The 25,736-nt window shown below is 42.0% G+C and overlaps 1 protein-coding gene across 4 annotated transcripts in view; it reads right to left on the bottom strand.

The window, feature by feature from the left end:
- The window catches only part of LOC141128851 (interleukin-5 receptor subunit alpha-like), a 205,732-nt gene that overhangs the window by 17,126 nt on the left and 162,870 nt on the right, over positions 1-25,736 (bottom strand). For all 4 annotated transcript variants that reach the window (XM_073616423.1, XM_073616424.1, XM_073616422.1 and 1 more), the window contains 3 exons: positions 24,526-24,656; positions 20,203-20,350; positions 1,492-1,588 (listed from right to left, as the gene is read on the bottom strand). In XM_073616423.1, the coding sequence (XP_073472524.1) occupies positions 1,492-1,588; positions 20,203-20,350; positions 24,526-24,656 (376 nt within the window). The remainder of the gene's footprint in view (positions 1-1,491; positions 1,589-20,202; positions 20,351-24,525; positions 24,657-25,736) is intronic.

Raw genomic sequence — 25,736 nt, 5'->3', positions numbered from 1 at the left:
GCATTGCTTTAGTATTCTTAGCTCTGTCAGAGATGCAGTCCTGACATTTTCTGCATTTTTGATGGCTTCTATCCCCACCCACTGGCCCGCCCACCACCTGTAGCACTTTCCTAGACTATATTCTACAGGTCTGATAGAAGGTGGGCGGGCCAGTGGGCGATGACAGAAGATGCCAAAAATGCCGGGACTCAAACTAGACATTGCTTTAAGTAATTTAAAGCAATGCAAACGGTGGGCGGGCTGACAGGCGGGGAGGAAAGCAGACAGAAGATGCAGAACTCAACCCGAGCAGAGCTAAGCCTTGCTGGTGGTGGGCGGGGACAGCAGCCGACAGTTTCAATCATGTCACTAAGATGCAGGAGGAACTAAAGCGGCCACTATGCCCGGGGATAATTTGCGGGGCCCTACGCAGCTTGCGTAGTGTGCGTATAGGGCGGATCAGCTCTGTATAGGGGTGTTCAACTTTCAAAAAGACATAGCCTTTTTACTACTAACCAGTGTGGTCAACTTCCTTAAAAGTGGTTTACTGTAGGCAAATTTACCAGATATTAAGGATGAGCTAAACACCCCCCCGGTTCGGTTCACACCAGAACTTGCGAACAGGCAAAACATTTGGACGAACACACGAACACCGCTAAAGTCTATGGGACACGAACATGAAAAATCAAAGGTGCTCATTTTAAAGGCTTATATGCAAGTTATTGTCATAAAAAGTGTTTGGGGACCCGGGTCCTGCCCCAGGGGACATGTATCAATGCAAAAAAAAGTTTTAAATACTGACGTTTTTTCGGGAGCAGTGATTTTAATAATGTCTAAAGTGAAACAATAAAAATTAAATATTCCTTTAAATATTGTGCCTGGGGGGTGTCTATAGTATTTTTATTTTTTTATTTTATTATTTCAGGCACTTATACAATTTATGCAGGAGTTTACATATACATTCTACATTCACATCAGTCCCTACCCTCAAGGAGCTTATACTCTAGGGTCCCTAACTCACATTCATACATACTAGGGTCAGTTTAGACAGGATCCAATTAACCTACCAGCATGTCTTTGGAGTGGGGGAAGAAACCAGAGTACCCAGAGAAAAGCCACGCAGGCACAGGGACAACATGCAAACTCCATGCAGGTAGTGTCGTGGTTGGGATTCGAACCAGCAACCCTTCTTACTGCTACAGTAGGTGAAAGTGCTATCCACTACATCACTGTGCCGCCCTAGTATGCCTGTAAAGTGGCGCAGTTTTCCCATGTTTAGAACAGTACCACAGCAAAATTACATTTCTAAAGGAAAAAAAGGCATTTAAAACTGATCGCGGCTGTAATGAATTGTCGGGTCTCGGCAATATAGATAAAACTTATTGAAAAAAACGGCATGGGTTCCTCCCCAGTCCATTACCAGGCCCTTTGGGTCTGGTATGAATAAAAATTGCATTTTTTTGTAACATTATATAGCTATGGAAGATTTTTGTGTTAATGTTAGGACTTTACCTGTGACACAGGAACATAAGAAGCAATAGAACAGCAAATGTTATAATCCCCAATACGAGTAGCAGGTGGTTTGGTGTAAAGCTTGCAGATTCAGGTTCTAAGGGAAGAAATATTTAAAAGTAAATTCCACTGAAATGCGATCATCTGAAATAATAAACAAGAATAACACAACTTGTTCATGTGCAGGATAATGAATATTACTGACTACAAATCTATACACTAAAATAATTCTGTTATCATTTTAGGAGGCTAATGCCGTGTACACACGGCGGACTTTTCGGCATCAAAGGTCCGACGGTCTTTCCGACGGACTTTCGAATGAACGGACTTGCCTACACATCATCACACCAAAGTCCGACGGATTCGTACGTGATGACGTACGACCGGACTAAAATAAGGAAGTTCATAGCCAATAGCCAATAGCTGCCCTAGTGGCGGTTTTCGTCCGTCGAACTAGCATAAAGACGAACGGACTTTTCGACCGGACTCAAATCCGTCGGAAAGATTTGAAATGCCATGTACACAAAGGTCCAACTTTCTTTCCGACGGACTTTCAACGGACTTTTGACGAACTTTCAAACGAACGGACTGGGCTACACACGATCACACCAAAGTCCGACAGATTTGTACGTGATTTGTAGCCAATAGCTGCCCTAGGGTCGGTTTTCGTCCGTCGGACTAGCATACAGACGAGCGGATTTCTTGATAGGAACTGGGTCCGGCAGAAAGATTTGAAACACGTTCCAAATCTAAAGTCCATCTGATTTTCGATCGAAAAAGTCCACTGCAGGTCCGATGAAGCCCACACACGGTCAGATTGTCCGACGGATTTGTTCCGTTGGACCAGTCTGGTCGAAAAGTCATAGTTACATAGTTACACAAGTTCATCAAGTCCAACCTATGTGTGATTATGTGTCATTATTACTTTGTATATCCCTGTGTGTTGTGGTCATTCAGGTGCTTATCTAATAGTTTCTTGAAGCTATCGATGCTCCCCGCTGAGACCACCGCCTGTGGAAGGGAATTCCACATCCTTGCCGCTCTTACAGTAAAGAACCCTCTACATAGTTTAAGGTTAAACCTCTCTTCTTCTAATTTTAATGAGTGGCCACGAGTCTTCCACATCCTTGCCGCTCTTACAGTAAAGAACCCTCTATGTAGTTTAAGGTTAAACCTCTTTTCTTCTAATTTTAATGAGTGGCCACGAGTCTTGTTAAACTTTCTTCTGCGAAAAAGTTTTATTTCTATTGTAGGGTCACCAGTACGGTATTTGTATATTGAAATCATATCCCCTCTCAAGCGTCTCTTCTCCAGAGAGAATAAGTACAGTGCTCGCAACCTTTCCTCATAACTAAGATCCTCCAGACCCTTTATTAGCTTTGTTGCCGTTATTTGTACTCGCTCCATTTCCAGTACATCCTTCCTGAGGACTGGTGCCCAGAACTGGACAGCATACTTAAGGTGCGGCCGAACCAGAGTCTTGTAGAGTGGGAGAATTATCGTTTTGTCTCTGGAGTTGATTCCGTTTTTAATACATGCCAATATTCTGTTTGCTTTGTTAGCAGCAGCTTGGCATTGCATGCCATTGCTGAGCCTATCATCTACTAGGACCCCCAGGTCCTTTTCCATTCTAGATTCGCACAGAGGTTCTCCCCCCAGTGTATAGATTGCATTCATATTTTTGCCACCCAAATGCATTATTTTACATTTTTCTACATTTACCCTCATTTGCCATGTAGTTGCCCACCCCATTAATTTGTTCAGATCTTTTTGCAAGGTTTCCACATCCTGCGGAGAAGTTATTGCCCTGCTTAGCTTAGTATCCTCTGCAAATACAGAGATTGAACTGTTTATCCCTTCCTCCAGGTCGTTTATGAACAAATTAAATAGGATTGGTCCCAGCACAGAACTCTGGGGAACCCCACTACCCACCCCTGACCATTCCGAGTACTCCCCATTTATTACCACCCTCTGAACCCTTGTAGCCAGTTTTCAATCCATGTACTCACCCTATGGTCCATGCCAACGGACCTCATTTTGTACAGTAAACGTTTATGGGGAACTGTGCCAAATGCTTTTGCAAAATCCAGATACACCACGTCTACGGGCCTTCCTTTATCTAGATGGCAACTCACCTCCTCATAGAAGGTTAGTAGATTGGCTTGGCAAGAATGATTCTTCATGAATCCATGCTGATTACTGCTAATGGTACCGTTCTCATTACTAAAATCTTGTATATAGTCCCTTATCATCCCCTCCAAGAGTTTACATACTATTGATGTTAGGCTAACTGGTCTGTAATTCCCAGGGATGTATTTTGGGCCCTTTTTAAATATTGGTGCTACATTGGCTTTTTTCCAATCAGCTGGTACCATTCCAGTCAGTAGGCTGTCTGTAAAAATTAGGAACAACGCTCTGGCAATCACTTGAATGAGTTCCCTAAGTACCCTCGATGCAAGCCATCTGGTCCCGGTGATTTATGAATGTTAAGTTTCTCAAGTCTAATTTTAATTCTGTCAAGGGGTTAATATGGCGCACAATGGATGTAGCCGAGTACATATAACTAAAAATGGTGGGGGGAAGGGGGTGGGTTGGGGGTTCCTGAGAGGGGGAACTTGGTGGTGGTAGTTAATGTTTCACAACAAGTTCAGGTATTAGTCCATGTAAGGATAAAATGATGCTGAATAAATGGAAGGCAGCCAGTCTATAAAAGCTAGAAGAAGCTCTGGAACAATAAAAAAGAAAGAAGGAACGCGCCCTCTAAGTGCAGCATGTATGTTAAAAATATTTATTACAATAGATAAAAACACTCACATTTGAGTTGCTAAAAACCAGCATGTAAAGTAGTTTCATCCGCATGCTCTCGGGGGATGTGGGTGTCACGGGCCAGTGGGGGGGGTTCCTGGGATGTGAGTCCTGTGCCCTGGGTCCTGGTAGCTGTTCTGGTGGTGCCGAGGGTCCTCAGAGCCTCCGGGCGGCCAGGATGTCGGTCATGGATCCTCCGTGGAGCGCTGTGCTGACCTGCGTCTTCACTTCTAGGAGCGGGGTGAGGTGGGCGGTGCTTTGCGTTCGGAGCATGCGTGCTCCTTCATCAGGCTATGCTGGTGGCCATATTCAGTGTGGGAATTTATACTATAGGCACTGGGAGGGGTGGAGAGGTGATTGAGAGGAGGGCGGGACTATGTATAATGATTGGGCGCGTAGGTAACCATGAAGATGGGGTGTATACAATGTGAAAGGGGAGTGAAGGGAGACGGGAAGTGGGCGGGGCGGGGAGTGAGGGGGGGATGAGATATGCAAATGAGTATGTTGTGGTAAGAACATATATGTGTGTATATGGATCGTGGGGTAAGGAGAAGGCGGTCTATATGAAGAGGACAGTTGTATTGATCATAGTGGACAGGAACAAAATATATATACATATATATATATATATATATATATATATATATATATATATATATATATATATATATATATATATATATATACACATATACACACACACACACACATACACATACATATACATATACATATATATATATATATATATATATATATATATATATATATATATATATATATATATATACACATATACATACATACACATATATACACACACGTAAACATATATGAGAAGGGAATACAAAAATGCAGAAAATGGTATATAATTAAAGAGGTATATAATTATAGGGAGAGATGTGTGGCATATATGAGAAGAAATGACGCAATGATGGAAAAGGAATAAAACATGTACAATGTATATACGTGTGTAAACACAAAGAACCATCTATATATATAATCCTTTCACACATATATACACATTTAAATGACACGTAAGTTTGGGACAAAAGGAGGGGGGAGTGTGTTTCCAGACGGGTATTTGGGAATGAGAGGAATGTTATGGGGAATACTGGGAAATAAATTAAATAAAAAATAAATAAAAGTGAAAATAATAAAAATAAAGATAAATATAAAAATGAAGATAAAAATAAAAATAATAGTAATAAAAATAATAGTAATAAAAATAAATATAAAGATAAAAATAAAGAAATTAAAAAAAAAATAATAATAAAAATGTAAATAAAAATAAAAATAAATATAAATATAAATATAAATATAAAAATAAAAATAAAAATGGTATGTGTTATACACTAGGGCTATGTGGATAGGGGTAGTGGGTGGGAAACAGGTATACACTCACACTAGTGTGCGGGTATACCCATACACGTGTTCCACGTAGACTGTAAGTTAATGGGGTAGTGACTAGATGATGGATAAAACAATGAATGAGACAACAGGTAGGACAATGGATGAAACAATACGTGGTGACTTGAGATGAGATGATGTGATGAGGCAGGGATGTGGTTGGGGTCACAGCAAGATGTTAATTTCGATGCCTTCATTGAGGCCTCCTGGCGATAAAGTGTCTAGTGTGTATATCCAGTAGTTTTCTCTTTCACACAACCTTTTGTAGCGTTCAGCGGTAGACCACACGCTTAGCCCTGAAGATGTTTGTCCATGATGTTCTTTAAAATGTCTAGGTACGCTATGCTTGTCAATGATCTTCTCTACAAGGTTACGATGCTCACCAAACCTTTTGCGAAGCGGACGTATAGTGCGGCCTACGTATAGTAGGCCGCAGGGGCATGTGAGGCAATAGACCACATAATCTGAACCACAATTGAAGAAGTCGGGGATGACATATAGTTTACCCTTATGATGGAAGTCTTTTTGCCTATGTGTAACATGGGTGCATGTGAGGCAGAGGGGCTTCCTACATTGATACATGCCTTTGATGTTGAAGAAGGTTAACGGGACACTGGCGGTGGGGCGTGCTGTTTTCACTTTGCTTGGTGCTATTTGGGCCTTTATATTCTCAGCCCGTCTGTAGGTGACCAGTGGTTTATCACTTATGGTGGGTTTTAGATGCGGATCCTCATGCAGAATGGACCAGTGTTTGGTGAAGATCTTTTCCATTTGCTTAAATCTGTTGTGGTATTGTGTCACAAATCTGACAGGTTGGGTAGTGTCATCTGTACTGGTTTGTCTCTTGTCCTTCGCGTTTCCACTGAGATAGTATTGGAAGGCATCTTCTATGATGTGGTCTGGGTAACCCTTGTCTTTGAATTTGGCTTTGAGTAGTAGGCCGTGTGTTTCATAGTCCTGTAGGTGCGTGCAATTGTGTTTTAGGCGGCAGATCTGGCTTTTTGGGATGTTTTTAACCCATCGTGGGTGATGGCAACTGTTAAAGTGTAGGTAAGAATTCCCTGAGGTGGATTTTGTATAATTCTGGGTGCAGATGGTGTTTTCATAGTGGAAGAGTTCCAGATCCAAAAAGGCCAGTTTGTTATTGTCTGTGACTGGTGTAAATGATAGACCCATGGTGTTGTTGTTGCAGTGTTAGACGAAGGGTAGGATGGAGGTTTCTGGACCATCCCAGATAATGACCACGTCATCTATGTAGCGCCCGTAATAGACTATGTGGGGCGCATATGGGTTATTGTTGTGTATATATTGTAGCTCCCAGTAACCCATGGTAAGGTTCGCGTAGCTGGGGGCAAAATTGGCCCCATGGCAGTTCCTTGTGTTTGAATGTAGAAGTCTCTGTGGGATTCAAAATAATTGTGGGTTAGGCAGAATTCTAATATTTCCAGTAAGAATTGGTTCTGACGTGGGTTGAGTGATGGATCATTGTTGAGGTAGTGTCGTACAGCTTGTAAACCAATGTTATGGGGAATGGACGTGTATAGTGAGACCACATCTAGCGAGAGCCAGCGGTACTTGGGTTCCCAGGAGTAGTATCGTAGCATGTTCAGAAGGTGGATGCGGTCTTTGATGTAGGAAGGTAGGTTCTGTACTATACCCTGTAGAAAATGATCAATGTAGATAGAGAAGTAGCTGGTTACGTTTTCCATGGCCGCCACTATTGGTCTACCAGGAGGGTGTGTGGGGTCTTTGTGCACCTTCGGAAGGTGGTAAAGTCATGTTTAACCACTTGCTTACTGGGCACTTAAACCCCCCTCCTGTCCAGACCAATTTTCAGCTTTCAGCGCTGTCGCACTTTGAATGACAATTGCGCGGTCATACAACACGGTACCCAAATGAAATTTTTATCATTTTTTCCCCACAAATAGAGCTTTCTTTTGATGGTATTTGATCACCTCTACGGTTTTTATTTTTTGTTAAAAAAATTGAAAAAGACAGAATTTTTTTTAAAAAAATTATATTTTTTTTATATTTTGTTATCAATTTTTGCAAGCAGTAAATTTTTCTCCTTCGTTGATGTACGCTGATGAGGCGGCACTGATGGGCACCGATAGGTGGCAGTGATGGGCACTGATGGGTGGTGGTTATGGGCACTGATGGGTGGCAGTGTTGCGCACTGATTGGGCACTGATTGATGGCAGCACTGCTAGGTGGCACTAATAGGTGGCACTTGTGGGCATTGATAGGTGGCACTTGTGGGCATTGATAGGTGGCACTTGTGGGCTTTAATAGGTGGCACTTGTGGGCACTGGCAGATGGCACTTGGAGGCACAGATGAGGCATCTGTGCCTCCTTCCTCTTCGGGACCGATGTCCCTTTGACATAAGCCGTGATCGGCTTTTTTTTCCTCCTCACGCTGTCAGCGTGAGGAGAAAACGAAACCGAACACCGAGCTTTTGTTTACATCATGTGACCAGCTGTCATTGGCTGACAGCTGATCACATGGTAAGGGGCCGGGACCGGCCCCTTACTCGGATCTGTGATCATCCGAGTCTCCGTGACTCGGTGATCACAGCGCGCACACCGCGCGCCCTGCAGGGTGCACGCGGTGCGTGTGCATAGGGGAGGACGTCATATGACGTCCTCCCGGAGATTGAGGTCCGCGCTGTAGCCGTCATTCGGCTATGGCCCGGACCTCAAGTGGTTAAGAAATGAGGCTTCGGATGCAGTAACTATACCATCTGCTTGTGCTCAATCTATTAGATCGTGAGCTTCAATAGAGAATTTGGGTAAGGGATCTCCGGAAATTTTTTTGTATGTGGATGTGTCAGATAGGAGTCTAGTTGTTTCCAGCATGTAGTCTGCACGGTTCTGGACTAGGATACCACCTCCTTTATCTGCGGGCTTAATAACCAGTTGCTTGTTGTTGGTGAGTGATTTAAGGGCCGTGCGTTCTGCTGGGGTTAAGTTGGATGGTGGATTGGAGTGTGAGTTGGACATTTGACACATTCGTAGTATATCGGCATATACAACCTGATAGAAGGTCTGGACGTAAGGTCCTTTAGCAAATGTGGGATAAAAGATAGATATCGGTTTGAAATTAGTGTGTAAGATGGGTGAAGAGGTAGATGGATGTTGAGTTAGAGATTCAATCTGGTTGTCAATGTAGAGATCTTCTAACTGGTCTAGGGCTAGAAGTTCTGCGGGTCCTAGGGGTGGAGGAGTCTTCTGTAGTAGTACTGCATTCAGCGTGGTCATTAGTAGTATATGGAGTAGTGTTTGGGGTAATGTTTGGGGTACCATTACCTTTCTTAGTGTCTTGAATGTTGAAATATCGTTTGATGGTGATATTTCTAATGAACCTATTGAGATCCAAGAAGAGAGTGAAAGGGTTGGGAGATGCTGTGGGGTCGAAGGTGAGCCCGCGTGCTAGTAGAGATTTTTCAGGCATTGATAAGGTGCGATCAGAGAGGTTGAAGATTTTTACAGTCTGCGCAATTTATCCCTCCTTTTTGTGTCTGTGTCTCTCCCCTCTCCTGCCTCGTCGGTGAGCTTTCTTTTTGGGCAGGGTTGGGGGGTGATCACTAAAAAAGAGGGGGTAGGGGTGGGAGATATATGTTTATTGGTCGGACTGTAAATGGGGGGTGATGAGATGGCATGGATACTGGGGTGGTCCGTGTTGGGCCCAGATGCATGAGTGATCTTTGGCTGTGTGGTGTGTACATTCCCAATACCAAAATCCAGAGTGGATGACTGGGGATCCTCATAGGTACTGTGATCTGATATGGCACTGCCGCTCTGTGTTTCTTTGAGGGTAACCGGTATGGAAGGGATTGAGGTAAGGATGCCAGTGTGGGATTTCTTCTTTATACTCTTGGAAGTTTTGGGTGTACTGGAGGAAGAAACTGGCACGGGGGGTGGTGGACCATGATGGTCCTCTTTTGGTGTGGGTATAGGCTGTGGCCATCTGGAAGGTGCCAGTGGCCTATGTGGTTTATATGGTTTGGTGGAGGGGGCTTGACAGGATAAGAGGGCCGTGGTGGGCCTTGGTACGCATTCCATCAGGAGGACCGGGGTGTGGTTCTCTTGCCCTGATGGGGTGTGGCAATTGGGGTGGTTGTTAACTTTGGGGGGGTGTGTATTGCGTCTGGGTTTTTTCCAACAGTGGATCCTGTTGGAGTTGTAATCGTCAAAGTCTCTGCGTATCTTCTGTAATTTACATTTGGTGAGGCAATCCTCTTGGTACTTAGTGTTAAGTTTCAGTTTTTTGTACCATGAGGTGGGTAAGGGTATACGTAGGCAGCACTATACGCCCGCTCCGCAAAAGGTTTGGTGAGCATTGTAACCTTGTAGAGAAGGGCATTGACAAGCATAGCGTACCGAGACATTTTAAAGAACATCATGGACAAACATCTTCAGAGCTACGCGTGTGGGTTATTGAGTCTACTCCACCCACCCTCCCTACCACTGAATGCTACAAAAGGTTGTGTGAAAGAGAAAACTACTGGATATTCACACTAGACACTTTAGGCTCAATGAAGGCATCGAAATTAACATTTTGCTGTGACCCCAACCACATCCCTGCCTCATCACATCATCTCATCTCAATTCACCTTGTATTGTTTCATCCATTGTCCTACCTGTTGTCTCATTCATTGTTTTATCCATCATCTAGTCACTACCCCATTAACTTACAGTCTACATGGAACACGTGTATGGTTATATCCGTACACTAGTGTGAGTGTATACCTGTCTCCCACCCATTACCCCTATCCACATAGCCCTAGTGTATAACACATACCATTTTTATTTTTATATTTATATTTATTTTTATTGCTATTATTTTTATTACTATTATTTTTATCTTAATTTTTATATTTATCTTTATATTTATTTTTATTATTTTCACTTTTATTTTTTTTATTTTTTTTATTTATTTCCCAGTATTCCCCATAACATTCCTCTCATTCCCAAATACCCGTCTGGAAACACACTCCCCTCCTTTTGTCCCAATCTTACGTGTCATTTAAATGTGTATATATGTGTGAAAGGATCATATATATATATATATATATATATATATATATATATATATATATATATATATATATATATATATATATATATATAGATGGTTCTTTGTGTTTACACACGTATATACATTGTACATGTTTTATTCCTTTTCCATCATTGCGTCATTTCTTCTCATCTCTCCCTATAATTATATACCTCTTTTATTATATACCGTTTTCTGCATTTTTGTATTCCCTTCTCATATATGTTTATGTGTGTGTGTGTGTGTGTGTGTGTATATATATATTTTGTTCCCATCCACTATGATCAATACAACATTCCTCTTCATATAGACCGCCTTCTCCTTACCCCACGATCCATATACACACATATATGTTCTTACCACAACATACTCATTTGCATATCTCCTTCCCCCCCATCCTCCTCACTCTCCGCCCCGCCCACTCCCCGTCTCCCTTCACTCCCCTTCCACATTGTGTACACCCCATCTCCATGGTTACCTACTCGCCCAATCATTATACATAGTCCCGCCCTCCTCTCAATCACCTCTCCACCCCTCCCAGTGCCTATGGTATAAATTCCCACACTGAATATGGCCACCAAAACAGCCCGATGAAGGAGCACGCATGCTCCGAACGCGAAGCACCGCCCGCCTCACCCCGCTCCCGGAAGTGAAGACGCAGGTCAGCACGGCGCTCCACGAAGGATCCATGACCGACATCCTGGCCGCCCGGAGGCTCTGAGGACCCTCGGCACCACCGGAACAGCTACCAGGACCCAGGTCACAGGACTCACATCCCAGGAACCCCCCCACTGGCCCGTGACACCCACATCCCCCGAAAGCACGCGGATGAAACTACTTTACATGCTGGTTTTTAGCAACTCAAATGTGAGTGTTTTCATCTATTGTAATAAATATTTTTAACATACATGCTGCACTTAGAGGGCGCCATCCTTCTTTCTTTTCTAATTTTAATTCTGTCCTCTGTTAACCATGGAGGTGCTTCCTGTGTTGTGTCATGAGGATAAACACTGCAGTTTTGGTTACTGAAGCCCCCCGATTCACTCGTGAAGACTGAGAAGAAGAATAAATTCAATACCTTCGCCATCTCCCCATCCTTTGTAACCAGATGTCCTTCCTCATTCTTTATGGGGCCAATATGGTCTGTCCTGCCTTATTTACTGTTTACATACTTAAAGAATTTCTTGGGATTTTTTTTTGCTCTCCTCTTTCATGTTCTATCTTAGCCGTCCTAATTGCACCCTTACATTTCTTGTTGCATTCTTTATAAAGTCTGAATGTTGAGGATGATCCCTCAAACTTGTATTTTTTGAAGGCCTTCTCCTTTGCTTTTATATGCGTTTTTTACATTGGAGTTAAGCCATCCAGGACTTTTGTTCGCTCTTTTAAATTTATTACCCAATGGGATACATTGGCTAATGCCCTTATTTAATATGCTCCTAAAGCAAACCCATCTCTCCTCCGTATTCTTTGTTCCTAACATTTTATCCCAATTTATGCCTTTTAGCAAGGTTTGTATTTTAGGGAAGTTGGCTCTTTTGAAATTCAGTGTCTTTGTATTCCCTTTATGTTTCCTATTTGTGTGATTTATACTGAAACTAATTGACCTGTGATCGCTGTTACCTAAATTGCCCCGTGTGTACACGGCATTACATGTTTTAAATCTAAAGTCCATCTGATTTTCAACCGAAAAAGTCCGCTGCAGGTCCGATGAAGCCCACACACGGTCGGCTTGTCCGTGTACACGGCATAACATAAATTTCAAAGTTTCCAAGCCTTTTCTTGTTGGGTCACTGCTTTGTCAGGAAATCACTGGAAGATGGCAGTGATAAAAAGATAGAAGCTGATTTTAATTTAAAGATAACCCGTCATGAATCTGAGCAACTAAAACTGAGTTACCGGAGGATACTGTATATCAAAACTTTAGGTAAACTAAGAAATATAGGTGGCTAAACTTGTATGTAAATATTGACTTTGGTTGTAAAGGTTTTGCTTGGTTAGTACCCTTGTTATTGTCTACAACTGTCCCCCATGGGTTGAACTCTCTGGGTTGGGAACCAATACTGACAAAGTATTCTGTCTTCAAACCTCTGCTGATGATCCCACAGCCAGGGAGCACACCTCCCCAATGTAATATAAAGAGTCAACTGCTGTTTCCATACCCTGGCTTGGCTCTTTGTGCCCCCATGGGACGACTTGACCTCTGCTCATTTGGGGGAATCATTCCGCAACTCATCCAACTTTAGCAATTCAGTGCCAGAAGAGCTAATGGACTCTGCAGCTGAAGGCCCAATAGTTCCAGTACTCCAGCCTGTATCTCCTCCCAGGGCAAATCATCTCATAGCACACATAGATCCTGGGGCTCCTCTCTCTCCAGAAGTGTCTTGAACAGAAATGCTTTGCATGCCCCACACTGTGCCCAAGGTGCAATCACAAGGATTACTCAGTTGTTGGAAGGACACAGGGGTAGCAGAAACTCACATGCCCCATACCTGCAGAGTGCCAGTCTCTTCCTGGGTATGGACCTTGGTCCTGTATTCAGGGCAATGCCTTGTGCTACTAGTACTGTATTGCATGGACTCCCTCTCTCCTCACAAGGTTTCTGTGACGGGAGGGCCCGTGGAACTCAGAATCTCTTGTTAAGTAAGGGATGCCCTTGTTTCAGCTCCCCATACCTCTCTTATGTCTAAGTCACCCTGTGCTATCCTGACACAGGGTGAGTGAGAAAATATATCTTGGACTACTTAAAATGGGACAGTAATATTTGTCCACAATATCTCCCAGGATGTATGTAGAGACTATTCTTGGTTTGATTGATTCTGAACTCAACATGTTAATTGAGTGAGCTGATCACGTAGTCCTCTATACAATGTAGGAGACTGGCCGACACTTATTGGAGCTTCTGCTATTGTGAGAAAATGTCCTGTGGTTGTACTTATGATAATTAACTCTGTAACTGTGTGAAGCTCGGTGCCCACAAGTCTGTGTCCTACAGGTCATGTCTCTGAGTCATCTGGTCTGGGTAAATGATTTAGTAAACTAGCTCATGTTAATTAGGTTACATTTGTATTGTTAGAGTAATATGAGCAGGAGGGGGGAACCTCATCTTCTGTATATAAGACTGTATTCTGGTTCTAAGATATAGTCCATGTTAGCATCTAAGCAAGTGTCGCCTTGTTTTATGCTTGGAAGCGGTTGGAATATTTGATATCTGTATTCAGACTGGGAGGAAGTGGTATACTGACGGAAACACTCAAGCGGAGTGTGGGACGTTCCGTGACATTGGTGGCAAGCAGCGGGACGCTTTCTGCAGTCTGGGACATCCAAACTTCCACCTGGATCCAAGGTCCGGATAGCAGGAGAGGAGAGGAGAGGTACAGATACCAGCCACCATGGAGGAGGAATTTAGAAGGAGGTTGCGAGAGATGCAGATACAGCACAGAGGACCAGTATCAGAGCAGGTCCTGCTGGGATGGTGTGATTCTATTCGCTGCAAACTCTGGAAAGAAGCGCGTGAGCAGCGACACCAGGGAAAAGTTCTCCCCTCCATCTAGGAAAGGTACTGGTCGCAGTACGGTTTGCGGGTGCGGTTTTTGGGAGAAAAACCGCACAAGGAGCAGACAGCTGAATTAAGCAGGCTGGTCTGGGCAGAGATGAAGCTGGATGAGAGCTACAGAGCCCTCCGGTGGCATGTATCCCAAGCATGTCCCTGGATAGCAGATGACAGCCCAAGGGAAGGCTTAAGCTACGGCGGCTTGGGACTGTTGTATGTGAAGCTGACAGGGGACCCTAACTTTGGGAGTGATTTGGAGTGGCGGGTGGACGAAATCATGGATTTCAGAGAAGGGCTACTGAACATTTTGGAAGTGCACTGGGCACAGGAAGATTTGGAGTTTCTGGCCGTTCAGGAATGGGAGCTGGAGATGGTGGATGGTGTGAGGTTGTTATTTAGGGGTTGGGCTTGGCCCCTTAGTTCCAGTGAAGGGAACTCTTAGGGTGTCAGCATACCAAGACATATTAGAACAGTGTGGCGATGGCCCCTTCCTGTTTCAACATGACTGCGCACCAGTGCACAAAGCAAGATCCATAAAGACATGGATGAGTGAGTTTGGGATGGATGAACTTGACTGGCTTGCACAGAGTCCTGACCTCATTCTGATAGAACACCTCTGGGATGAAGAAGAGCGAAGACTGCAAGCCAGGCCTTCTCGTCCAACATCAGTCCCTGACCTCACAAATTGTGCTTCTGGAAGAATAGTTAAGCATTCCCATAGACACACTCCTAAACCTTGTGGACAGCCTTCCCAGAAGAGTTGAAGCTGTTATAGCTGCAAAGGGTGGGCAAACTCAATATTGAACCCTACGGACTAAGACTGGAATACCATTAAAGTTCATGTGTGTTTAAAGGCAGGTGTCCCAATACTTTGGGCAATATAGTGTATATATTCACTGGAGAAAGGAAGGCCAATCTGGCTGGAAACATGGCAGAGCCCCACCCTTTAAGGGATACTGACCCTATCTTACACACTTGCTGGATAGGTAACTTTTACAGGCTGCTTCAGGCTTATTTATTTTTTTCCATAGCCACAAGATAACTGAGTTGGGAGATGTGGAATGGACATGTGCAGTCAGTGTAATAAATAAATCAGCATACAACAGAATGACACAGCAATAATAACCAGCTTTTGTATGCTAAATAGAACACCACAAGCAAAAAAAACAAACAACCATGTATTAATAATGCATAAGCAAAAGATGTTTATGTTGTTACTGCTGAACACATTTTAATAATCTAATGTAATCAATCACACTGTAGAAGATGGTAACTGCTTAAAGGGACAGCTATGAGTTTATTTATAAGCAGAAAATGTGACTTTCACAAACATTCTCTGGTGCAGAATCAGTCACTCTTGTTTAAACACATAGGCATGAATGGGCATGGATTCTTCACCAGAGGTTTGTGAAAGTCATTTTGTCTGCTTTATAAATGAATCTAATGGTGTGTGCATTATGGGCTAGCAGAGTTGGTTCAGATCTTACTGTTATTCCAAACACAGAACATATTACAGAATTCAAAAATAATAATGCGCCAACCACAAAGCAAAGCAGCCAACACCACAATCAGACAAATTGTAGGAAAATTAAAATAAAAATAAGTGTGGCGCTAAAAAGAGTGTCCTTTATTGGGCAAAGCCAAACAGAATGGTGTCTGGAGGGCAATATGCACAACAAAGATTATTAATGAAAAAAAAAGTCCTGTAGGGACTGTTGATTGACACCAACAAAACAAATAAATCAAACCACAAGATGAATGGATAAGTAAAAATGGGTGAATCATAAATAAAGTAGAGTGGCATATAAGGTGAACCAATATACACACCAATATATGTGCAAAAAAAAGGGGGAATGATGTAAGAGGAACCACAAAACCCAACAATAGGGAAGAGTAGTTCTAAAATAAACTATGAAAATGTGAGGATAGTGTACATCACAAGCATATTGCACATGAAATAAATTGTGTATAAATTTGTGAGGGTTGTGCACATCACAAGTGTATTGCACAAAGGATAAAGTTAATTGTGTGGAGAGAACCAATGACTAAAAGTACCAGGCTGCTAATACAATAAAAAGTCCATCCGGAACTTATGTAAGTGAAGTGATGACTATAAGTCCAAATAATACAATAAAAGGCGATCAGCAGCCACCAAGCTCAGTGTAGGAGGACCAATGGATCCAAAGATGGCATCCACGAGTTGCGATCATAAGCATCTGTGTGAGAGGTGTAGGCATAAATACCCTTACCAGAGAAGATGGACTCCCAGTCAGCGACTTGGGAGTCAAACGGGCTTGTATCGGAGTAGGGGGAGTAGCTCCTGGTTCCCAACGGTTGAGGATAATGAAGGAGTGGTAATGTTCACCGACTCGATCGCTCTGATCTCACCGACCTGTCACTTCAAGGGTGTCAGTGGTAGGTGCTTGTTAAAGATCCAGCTTCGTAGGAATGTCACTCCTCAGAGATGAAGGGGAAAAAAAAGAGGCTTCCCCATAGTGTAAGTCGGCTAAGAACCAGCTTTATTAAAATAAAGTAATAAAAACACTCTGGCTCTTTAAAAAAAACAAACAATGAAAGTAGCGCTAAAATACAAATGGTGGCAAGACAGGCATAACAGACCCTACGCGTTTCGTCCGATAGGACTTCTACTGGGGTATATGCTCGTCTGCCACTTGTGCCTGTATATATAGATAAACTAATAATAATCAAAGTGTGACAGCTGTTCGCGCCATGTAAACCATCATTTCCGGGTTGTGGGAAAATGGTGTCCGTATCCATCATGATCCAATCACAATGATGCTAAAATCGGCCTGAAACCAAGCCTCAATGTGAGTAGGCCAATCATAGTAGTGCCGTATGTCACGTCATCAGAACCATGTCAAAGGGTGGGTCACATGATGTCACTCCTCCTATAGGGTCTCAGGACGGACAATGCAGTATCCAGTAAGGCTCATCCTTGTCCTCAACCTATCACAGGCGACAGGGATGAAGTGTAACATCCAATCCGGGGATGTGGTGAGGACATGTGACGTCATTCCGGCGTGCATCCGGAAATGACGAAGACGCAAGTGGTGGTGAGCCGCAAAAGCGTACCACAACTCGTTCTGATAGGAAATGTAAAGCGGAAGTATTAGAACTTGGAGCGCAGTGCGGTCCAACTATCAGTGGAAAAACAAAAAACATGGATATATCTAGAGACGCTGACATGGCACGAACATGGCTAAACTCAACAGTAAAACAAATACACAATGGAAGTGGACAGTGTACTGTATCGCTAAAACCAAATTCGATAATGAGGTATATGAGTCCCTGTCATTATGAAAGTTGATATGTAGCTAAAAAGGAAAACTTCCACTGGGAAGGAGTACCAGATAAAACACTTTCTGACATGTGACACCAGATACGTGGTCTACTTGATCACGTGTCCCTGTAAAAAACAGTACGTGGGGCGCACGATACGTACTTTTGCAATTAGAGGGAATGAGCACATAGCCAATATTAAAAAAGGCCTTACAAACCATAGTGTACCCAAACACTTTCGGCATTGTCATAACCAAGATCCTAATGGAACCCAGTTCCAAGTTATTGATAAATTCACCCCTCATTGGAGGGTAGAATCAATGAAGAGGGGCGTATCCAGACTGGAAACTTTCTGGATACACCAATTAAAGTGTTACTCGTCATTTGGCCTTAACATTGAATGGGACATTAATTCTTTTATTAATCAGTCATAACTCTTTTCTGGCTTATTGTTATTGTTTTTCTTTAGGGTACCAGACTAGTCCCGTTCCCCCTTTGAATACGGGCTGGATGATTGATCCCTACGCCTAATATATCTGTACATTGGATATATAGTCATTAAGCCTTATGGGGCTGGTCGCTATTCAATTCAGCCATCTTCAAATTAATATAGAGGTTTTCGTTTAATTCATCCAGTTTATTATACAGTTTTCCCTTCACCCATACATTTTTTATCACTTGGCTCATGTGTATAATTTTGGAATCCTTTTGAGCCTTTTAGTTCATACGTCTACGTACAGATGTTTTCCTTTTTAGCTACATATCAACTTTCATAATGACAGGGACTCATATACCTCATTATCGAATTTGGTTTTAGCGATACAGTACACTGTCCACTTCCATTGTGTATTTGTTTTACTGTTGAGTTTAGCCATGTTCGTGCCATGTCAGCGTCTCTAGATATATCCATGTTTTTTGTTTTTCCACTGATAGTTGGACCGCACTGCGCTCCAAGTTCTAATACTTCCGCTTTACATTTCCTATCAGAACGAGTTGTGGTACGCTTTTGCGGCTCACCACCACTTGCGTCTTCGTCATTTCCGGATGCACGCCGGAATGACGTCACATGTCCTCACCACATCCCCGGATTGGATGTTACACTTCATCCCTGTCGCCCGTGATAGGTTGAGGACAAGGATGAGCCTTACTGGATACTGCATTGTCCGTCCTGAGACCCTATAGGAGGAGTGACATCATGTGACCCACCCTTTGACATGGTTCTGATGACGTGACATACGGCACTACTATGATTGGCCTACTCACATTGAGGCTTGGTTTCAGGCCGATTTTAGCATCATTGTGATTGGATCATGATGGATACGGACACCATTTTCCCACAACCCGGAAATGACGGTTTACATGGCGCGAACAGCTGTCACACTTTGATTATTATTAGTTTATCTATATATACAGGCACAAGTGGCAGACGAGCATATACCCCAGTAGAAGTCCTATCGGACGAAACGCGTAGGGTCTGTTATGCCTGTCTTGCCACCATTTGTATTTTAGCGCTACTTTCATTGTTTGTTTTTTTAAAGAGCCAGAGTGTTTTTATTACTTTATTTTAATAAAGCTGGTTCTTAGCCGACTTACACTATGGGGAAGCCTCTTTTTTTTCCCCTTCATCTCTGAGGAGTGACATCCTTCCTACGAAGCTGGATCTTTAACAAGCACCTACCACTGACACCCTTGAAGTGACAGGTCGGTGAGATCAGAGCGATCGAGTCGGTGAACATTACCACTCCTTCATTATCCTCAACCGTTGGGAACCAGGAGCTACTCCCCCTACTCCGATACAAGCCCGTTTGACTCCCAAGTCGCTGACTGGGAGTCCATCTTCTCTGGTAAGGGTATTTATGCCTACACCTCTCACACAGATGCTTATGATCGCAACTCGTGGATGCCATCTTTGGATCCATTGGTCCTCCTACACTGAGCTTGGTGGCTGCTGATCGCCTTTTATTGTATTATTTGGACTTATAGTCATCACTTCACTTACATAAGTTCCGGATGGACTTTTTATTGTATTAGCAGCCTGGTACTTTTAGTCATTGGTTCTCTCCACACAATTAACTTTATCCTTTGTGCAATACACTTGTGATGTGCACAACCCTCACAAATTTATACACAATTTATTTCATGTGCAATATGCTTGTGATGTACACTATCCTCACATTTTCATAGTTTATTTTAGAACTACTCTTCCCTATTGTTGGGTTTTGTGGTTCCTCTTACATCATTCCCCCTTTTTTTTTGCACATATATTGGTGTGTATATTGGTTCACCTTATATGCCACTCTACTTTATTTATGATTCACCCATTTTTACTTATCCATTCATCTTGTGGTTTGATTTATTTGTTTTGTTGGTGTCAATCAACAGTCCCTACAGGACTTTTTTTTTCATTAATAATCTTTGTTGTGCATATTGCCCTCCAGACACCATTCTGTTTGGCTTTGCCCAATAAAGGACACTCTTTTTAGCGCCACACTTATTTTTATTTTACAGAACATATTGGTAATTAACATGTTGGTACAAGTGTTAACCTATTGTAAATCGTTAAACAATTAGCAGTAATATTACTTGCCTTTTATGTGTGGATCACTCCATCTACTCCAACTGTTATTGTCTGAACAGAAATGTTTCCATTTTGCTCTCACAAAGACGGTAACTTTTTCATTTAACTGCAAATTACTTGTTTTATAAGAATATCCCTCTATCTCATCTTTAATATCCTAAAATTAAATACAAACAGTAGAGGGCAATTAGCCAAGATCTCTTCAACCTTGCTCACCTGTGCTAGCTGTGGGTTTGTTTTTAGCCAATTGAGCAGTAGGAGGGAAGTGTGCTCTAGATACTTCCAACACTGGTTTACAGGAAAAACAAAAGCCTTTGGACAGGGTTCTTTAACCTATTGTACTTTTTTGTATTCACTCCAGGACTATTCCTAACAGTAGATAATAGTTTGAAGTTAATAATAGTTTAATAATAATTAAGTTAATAGGTTTTTATCCAGTCTGGTCCTCCCTGGCTGATAAGGGGCACCCCGAAGCTGTGGTGTATGACTTGATTCAATGTGCTAGCTTAGTAGGGCATTCAAGACTATTACAGCTATTACAACTGTAAAGAAAATTTTGGAGTTGGCAGCTATCTGCTGTAAAGAACCTTTTGGTTCCATTTTCCAGTTCAGAATCATGCTGAGACCTTCTCCAGAGGATCTCTCTAAAGCCTAGCACACACACAGGCCGAATGTCGGGCAGCATCAGACGGTTCAATAGAAACAGGCCGACATTTGACCCACGTGTGCTGCAGCTGGTGCATCCTGTTGAAGGGGCATGACCAAAAAAGGTCTTCCGATCTGCTACTACTTCTAGTGTGCACTAGGCTTAAAATGATTGAAAAACATACAAGTATAAACATGTTATACTTACCTGCTCTGTGAAGTGGTTTTGCACAGGGCAGCCTGGATCTTTCTCTTCATCGGGTCCATCTTAGCTGCTCCTGACCCCTCCCTCCTGTCGAGTGCCCCTACAGCAAGCAGCTTGCTATGGGGGCACCCGAGCCAAGCTGCAACTCCATGTATCCGTTCATACACAGAGCTCCGGCTCGGCCCTTCCCCCCTTTCCTGATTGGCTAACTGACTTGATTGACAGTAATGGCACCGCTGCTGTGTCTCAGCCAATCAGGAGGGAGAGTCCCGGACAGCCGAGGGACTCGTGGACATCGCTGGATAGAAATGGGCTCAGGTAAGTATTAGGTGGCTGCTGCACACTGAAGGCTTTTTATCTTAATGCATAGAATGCATTAGGATAAAAAACCTTCTGACTTTACAACCACTTTAAGGTTTTGTTTACTTTTACTTTGCCTGTTTTTTTTTTTGTTTTTTTTCTTCGGAACCCAGTTTACAAGAAGACAGTTGGAAAGAATTGGATTTAGTCTTCCTAATCTCCCCTACTCCACCATTTTCTGTATGTGATGCACATTGTTTATTAAGGTTTAATATGAATTAATTTGATTTTGCCACACATAACTTTGTATTGATTCCTACAGAGAGATTGGTTATGTGCACCTTTTAGATTAATTTTTTTAGTATTTCCTTGTGTCAGAAAAATAGGTTGCTACATTTATTCTTTTGCACTAAGAGCACAATTTTTTCTGTGTTAATAATCTATGGCAATAGGCTATGTTTTTTTTTTTTTGAGAATTTATCCTATATACACATTAACCTCCTTGGTGGTATTCCTGAGTGTGGCTCGGGGTGAAATTTCAGTACCATTAGCGGGACTCCCCGAGCCACACTTGGGATTGCATCGCTGGATCCTGGAAGAGGTGACTTACCTTGTCCCTGGGATCCCGCAATGTATTCCCGCTGTGTCCTGCAGCCGGATCCTCCGCCCGATGCTCTGTGTGTTCCGGCTTCCCTTCCCTGCGAGCGTCGCGATGCGGGGGGGTGGAACCGGTGGCAGATTCAAAATGTATAAATCCAAACACACACAATACATTGTAATCTTATTGGATTACATTACTGTATCAAATCATTTGACCGCAGTTTGCCTCTCAGTGCTTTGTCCAGTGCCCTTGCCTGCAATTTTACTGTTCTTTCTGCCTTGAAACTGGAGAACGACCATAGCATCCAAAAAGCGTGCCTCTACATCAAAAGTGGTTTATGACCTGCTGGAAAACAGTGATAGCGATACAAAATCACTTTCAGAATTGAGTGAAAACAATTTGTGGGGAAATTCGTCATCAGACACAGAAAGTGATTTCAGCGACGATACTGCAACTGAGCTCAGTGATGTGCGGACTTGGTGCTCTATTGACTGCAGTATGGATCACACAGTGCCCCAAGATTCCCATTTACTGGAGCACCTGGTATGAAAGTGGTTTTTAAAGATGACAACCCCTTGGCATACCTACAACTATATTTGACCTATGAGGTTATTGAAAAAATAGTTACAGAGACAAACCAGTACCAAGAGCAACAAGCTGCTACACATCGGAAGTTTTAAAAGAGCAGAAAGTGGGAACCATTAACCAAAGAGGACATTTGGAAATTTCCGGGCCTAATATTTCTTCAGGGACTGGTGGGGAAACCCCTGCAGAAGTGGTCTTGGACAACCAATAAATTATTTGCCACTCCATTCTTTGGCACGGTCATGTCAGAGTGCAAATTTTCCCTGATAATGAAGTATTTGCACTTTGAAAACAATGAAGAATTTGATGAAACTACTCATCCAGCAACTCAAGAGAATTTTGGAAGTATATCAAATTATTCTGAAGAATTTCCAACGGAGCTATGTGCCAGATAGAGACATCAGCATAGATGAAAGTCTAATGGCCTTCAAGGGAAGGCTCAGCTGGATACAAAACATGGCATTAAAGAGAGCGCGATTTGGCGTAAAATCCTTCATGCTATGTGAACCAGTGACAACTGGTTACATTTGGAATTTTGTCTTATACACTGGGAAAGGAACCAAATTCAACTCAAAATACAGTAATTATGGAATGGTAACATCTTCCGTTCTTTCACTGATTGAGCCATTGCTAAATCAGGGCTATCGTGTAACTACAGATAACTTTTACACATCTCCTGAACTATATGAGTTCCTTCTGCAGAACAAAATGGATGCCTATGGAACCGTTAGGGCTAACCGACGTGATATGCCGCCAATCTTTGGGAATAAGAAGCTCAAGACTGGAGAAATGGTTGCCTGGCAGAAAGGCAAAATTATGGCACTGCAATGACGTGACAAAAAAGATGTGTGCCTAATGAGTACAATCCATAACACCTCCACTATTATGGTACACACAAAAGGTGGGAAAGACATAATGAAGCCACAGGTAGTGTTAGACTACAACAACACCATGGGAGGTGTTGACAGAGCCAACCAAGCAATAACATTTTATCCAGCAATGAGAAAACAACAAAAAAATTATTACAAGAAGATCTTCAGGCATCTTCTTGAGCAATGCTTATGGAATGCCTACATTCTGCTAAAAAAAAAAAAAGAGTGAGAGCCTGTGGTTCATGCTGACTTTGTTTGGAAAGTTGCCAAACTTATCTTTCTGAACCACCAAACACAAATGGCTGTGAATAGAGCTGGACGTCGTGCTACTGGCGTTGTCAACCCAGAACGCCTGACTGGTCATCACTTCATGGACTACATCCCACCAACTGAGAAAAAGTCAGCACCCACAAGGATGTGCGTGGTTTGTTGCTCAAAGCGTGATGACAGTTGAAAGAAAATACGAAAGGAAACCAGGTTCCATTGTCCTGATTGTGACGTCAGACTTTGTGCAGTTCCCTGTCTCAAAATTTATCATAACTGGGATGTTTACTGAAGCAATATGAATAGTAATATTGCACCCTTGTTTGGACAAAAATGTTTTCAGTGTTTTTGGTTTGATTATATTATTGACTAAAATGTATTGAATAAAATGTATTATTATTTGTTATTATATTATAATTTATGATTTTGTGTTTTAAACTTTATCATACCTGCCCCGGGATGTCTACTAGACTCTTGTTTGGACAGATTTAAGTGAGTTATTCCTAAGAATTACAGGCCTACAATAGAAAACGCCAAATTTACATGCAAAACAATTCTACTGCTTTCTGCATTAAAAATCATATCACCAGGGAGGTTAATAAAGCCCAAAAAAATGTTGCTAGTTATGAAATAAAAATGTATAATATCACATTGTTCAGAAAATAATGCCAATATGTTAACATCTCGGCCCATACTCCGCTTTACTAAATCCAGTTCATAATTATTTATTATGCATACAATTCAGTAGCAGGGCTGCATATAGATTCCTTTTTTAGAACTGAATAGAGGTTAGAAGCTACAATCTTTTTCCAATAGTAATTAAAACTACAAACAAAAATAAATGAAATAGAACATATTACCCCGTTTATTTTAACACTGTATAGGAAGCAATGGTTTTCTATATCGTGGAAGGTTTCTGGCGTCTCCCATGTAATTTCAAGCTCAGTTGAACTAAAATTCATGTGAATATTTCTTGGAGGATCTAAAATTACTAAAAAGACAGATTAGTTATTGATTTACCAAATGGTTGCGCAGAAAAAAATGGTAAATAAAGCACTAAATATAAAACAAAATCTTGAATGAAAGTATAGTATATTTTCAGAGAGCGCATATTTTCATTTATTACTCCACATGTTCCACATGAGGGTTTGAGGCTGACTTGGGGTCTGATGTCTATGCATCGGCTATGCCTTGAATTCTAAAATGTATGAAATGATACTGATCTGAGGTCTCAAGTGCATGCATTGGGGTGGAACATGTTTTGCGTGTGCAGCAGTTAAGCAAGTTTTGTATTCAAAGTTGTACTGTTAATAGTAACTTAAATTAATTTATTTTTATATAAAAATGAATGTGTTTAACTTGCCATTAGCAGTAAAATTGAAAATAATCTAAACATAAATAAACTAATACTACAAAGCACTACTGTTCATTGGAATAACAGTGGGCTAATGCTTGTGAACATAACACATGGTGGAGGTATTTGCAAAAAAAAAAAAATCAAATCAATTTTTACTCTGAAACTACGTGTATATTCATTCTGTGCAAATGTAGGTAACATTGAATGTTATTAGGCTATTCTTTCTCCAGATTAACTTTTAATTTATTCATATGCAAGAGTGATGTATAAAAATACTGCATGACTGAGGGATGCGCAGATTGCAGAGGCTTCAGCTACCTATAAAATAAACAATTGACCCCCTCCCTTGGAGTCGAATGGCCATAGCAGCCATTTATTACAAACAATTGAAATAGAAAATGAACATAAACAATTGTAATGCATATAATACATTCAATACATAACCAGTAAACAAAAACCTCAGCTTAATCCTACCTAGTTTAAGGTCTTTGAAGGCCTATTTACTCTTGACCAACCGGTTGTATCTGTCACCCCATGAAAGGCCCCCAGCTGCAACCTAAAGTGGTTGTACACCCTGTACAACAACATTTACCTACAGGTAAGCCTATATTAAGGCTTACCTGTAGGTGCTGGAAATATCTCCTAAACCACCACGGTTTAGGAGATATTTACAAAAAAGCCATGTGCCGATGACTACACGTCTACAGGGCATTC

This window comes from Aquarana catesbeiana, linkage group LG02, assembly GCF_042186555.1.
Source record: "Aquarana catesbeiana isolate 2022-GZ linkage group LG02, ASM4218655v1, whole genome shotgun sequence".
Lineage (NCBI taxonomy): Eukaryota > Metazoa > Chordata > Amphibia > Anura > Ranidae > Aquarana > Aquarana catesbeiana.
Note: the sequence above shows the minus strand (reverse complement) of the source record. Positions and strands in the feature narration are given on the sequence as shown.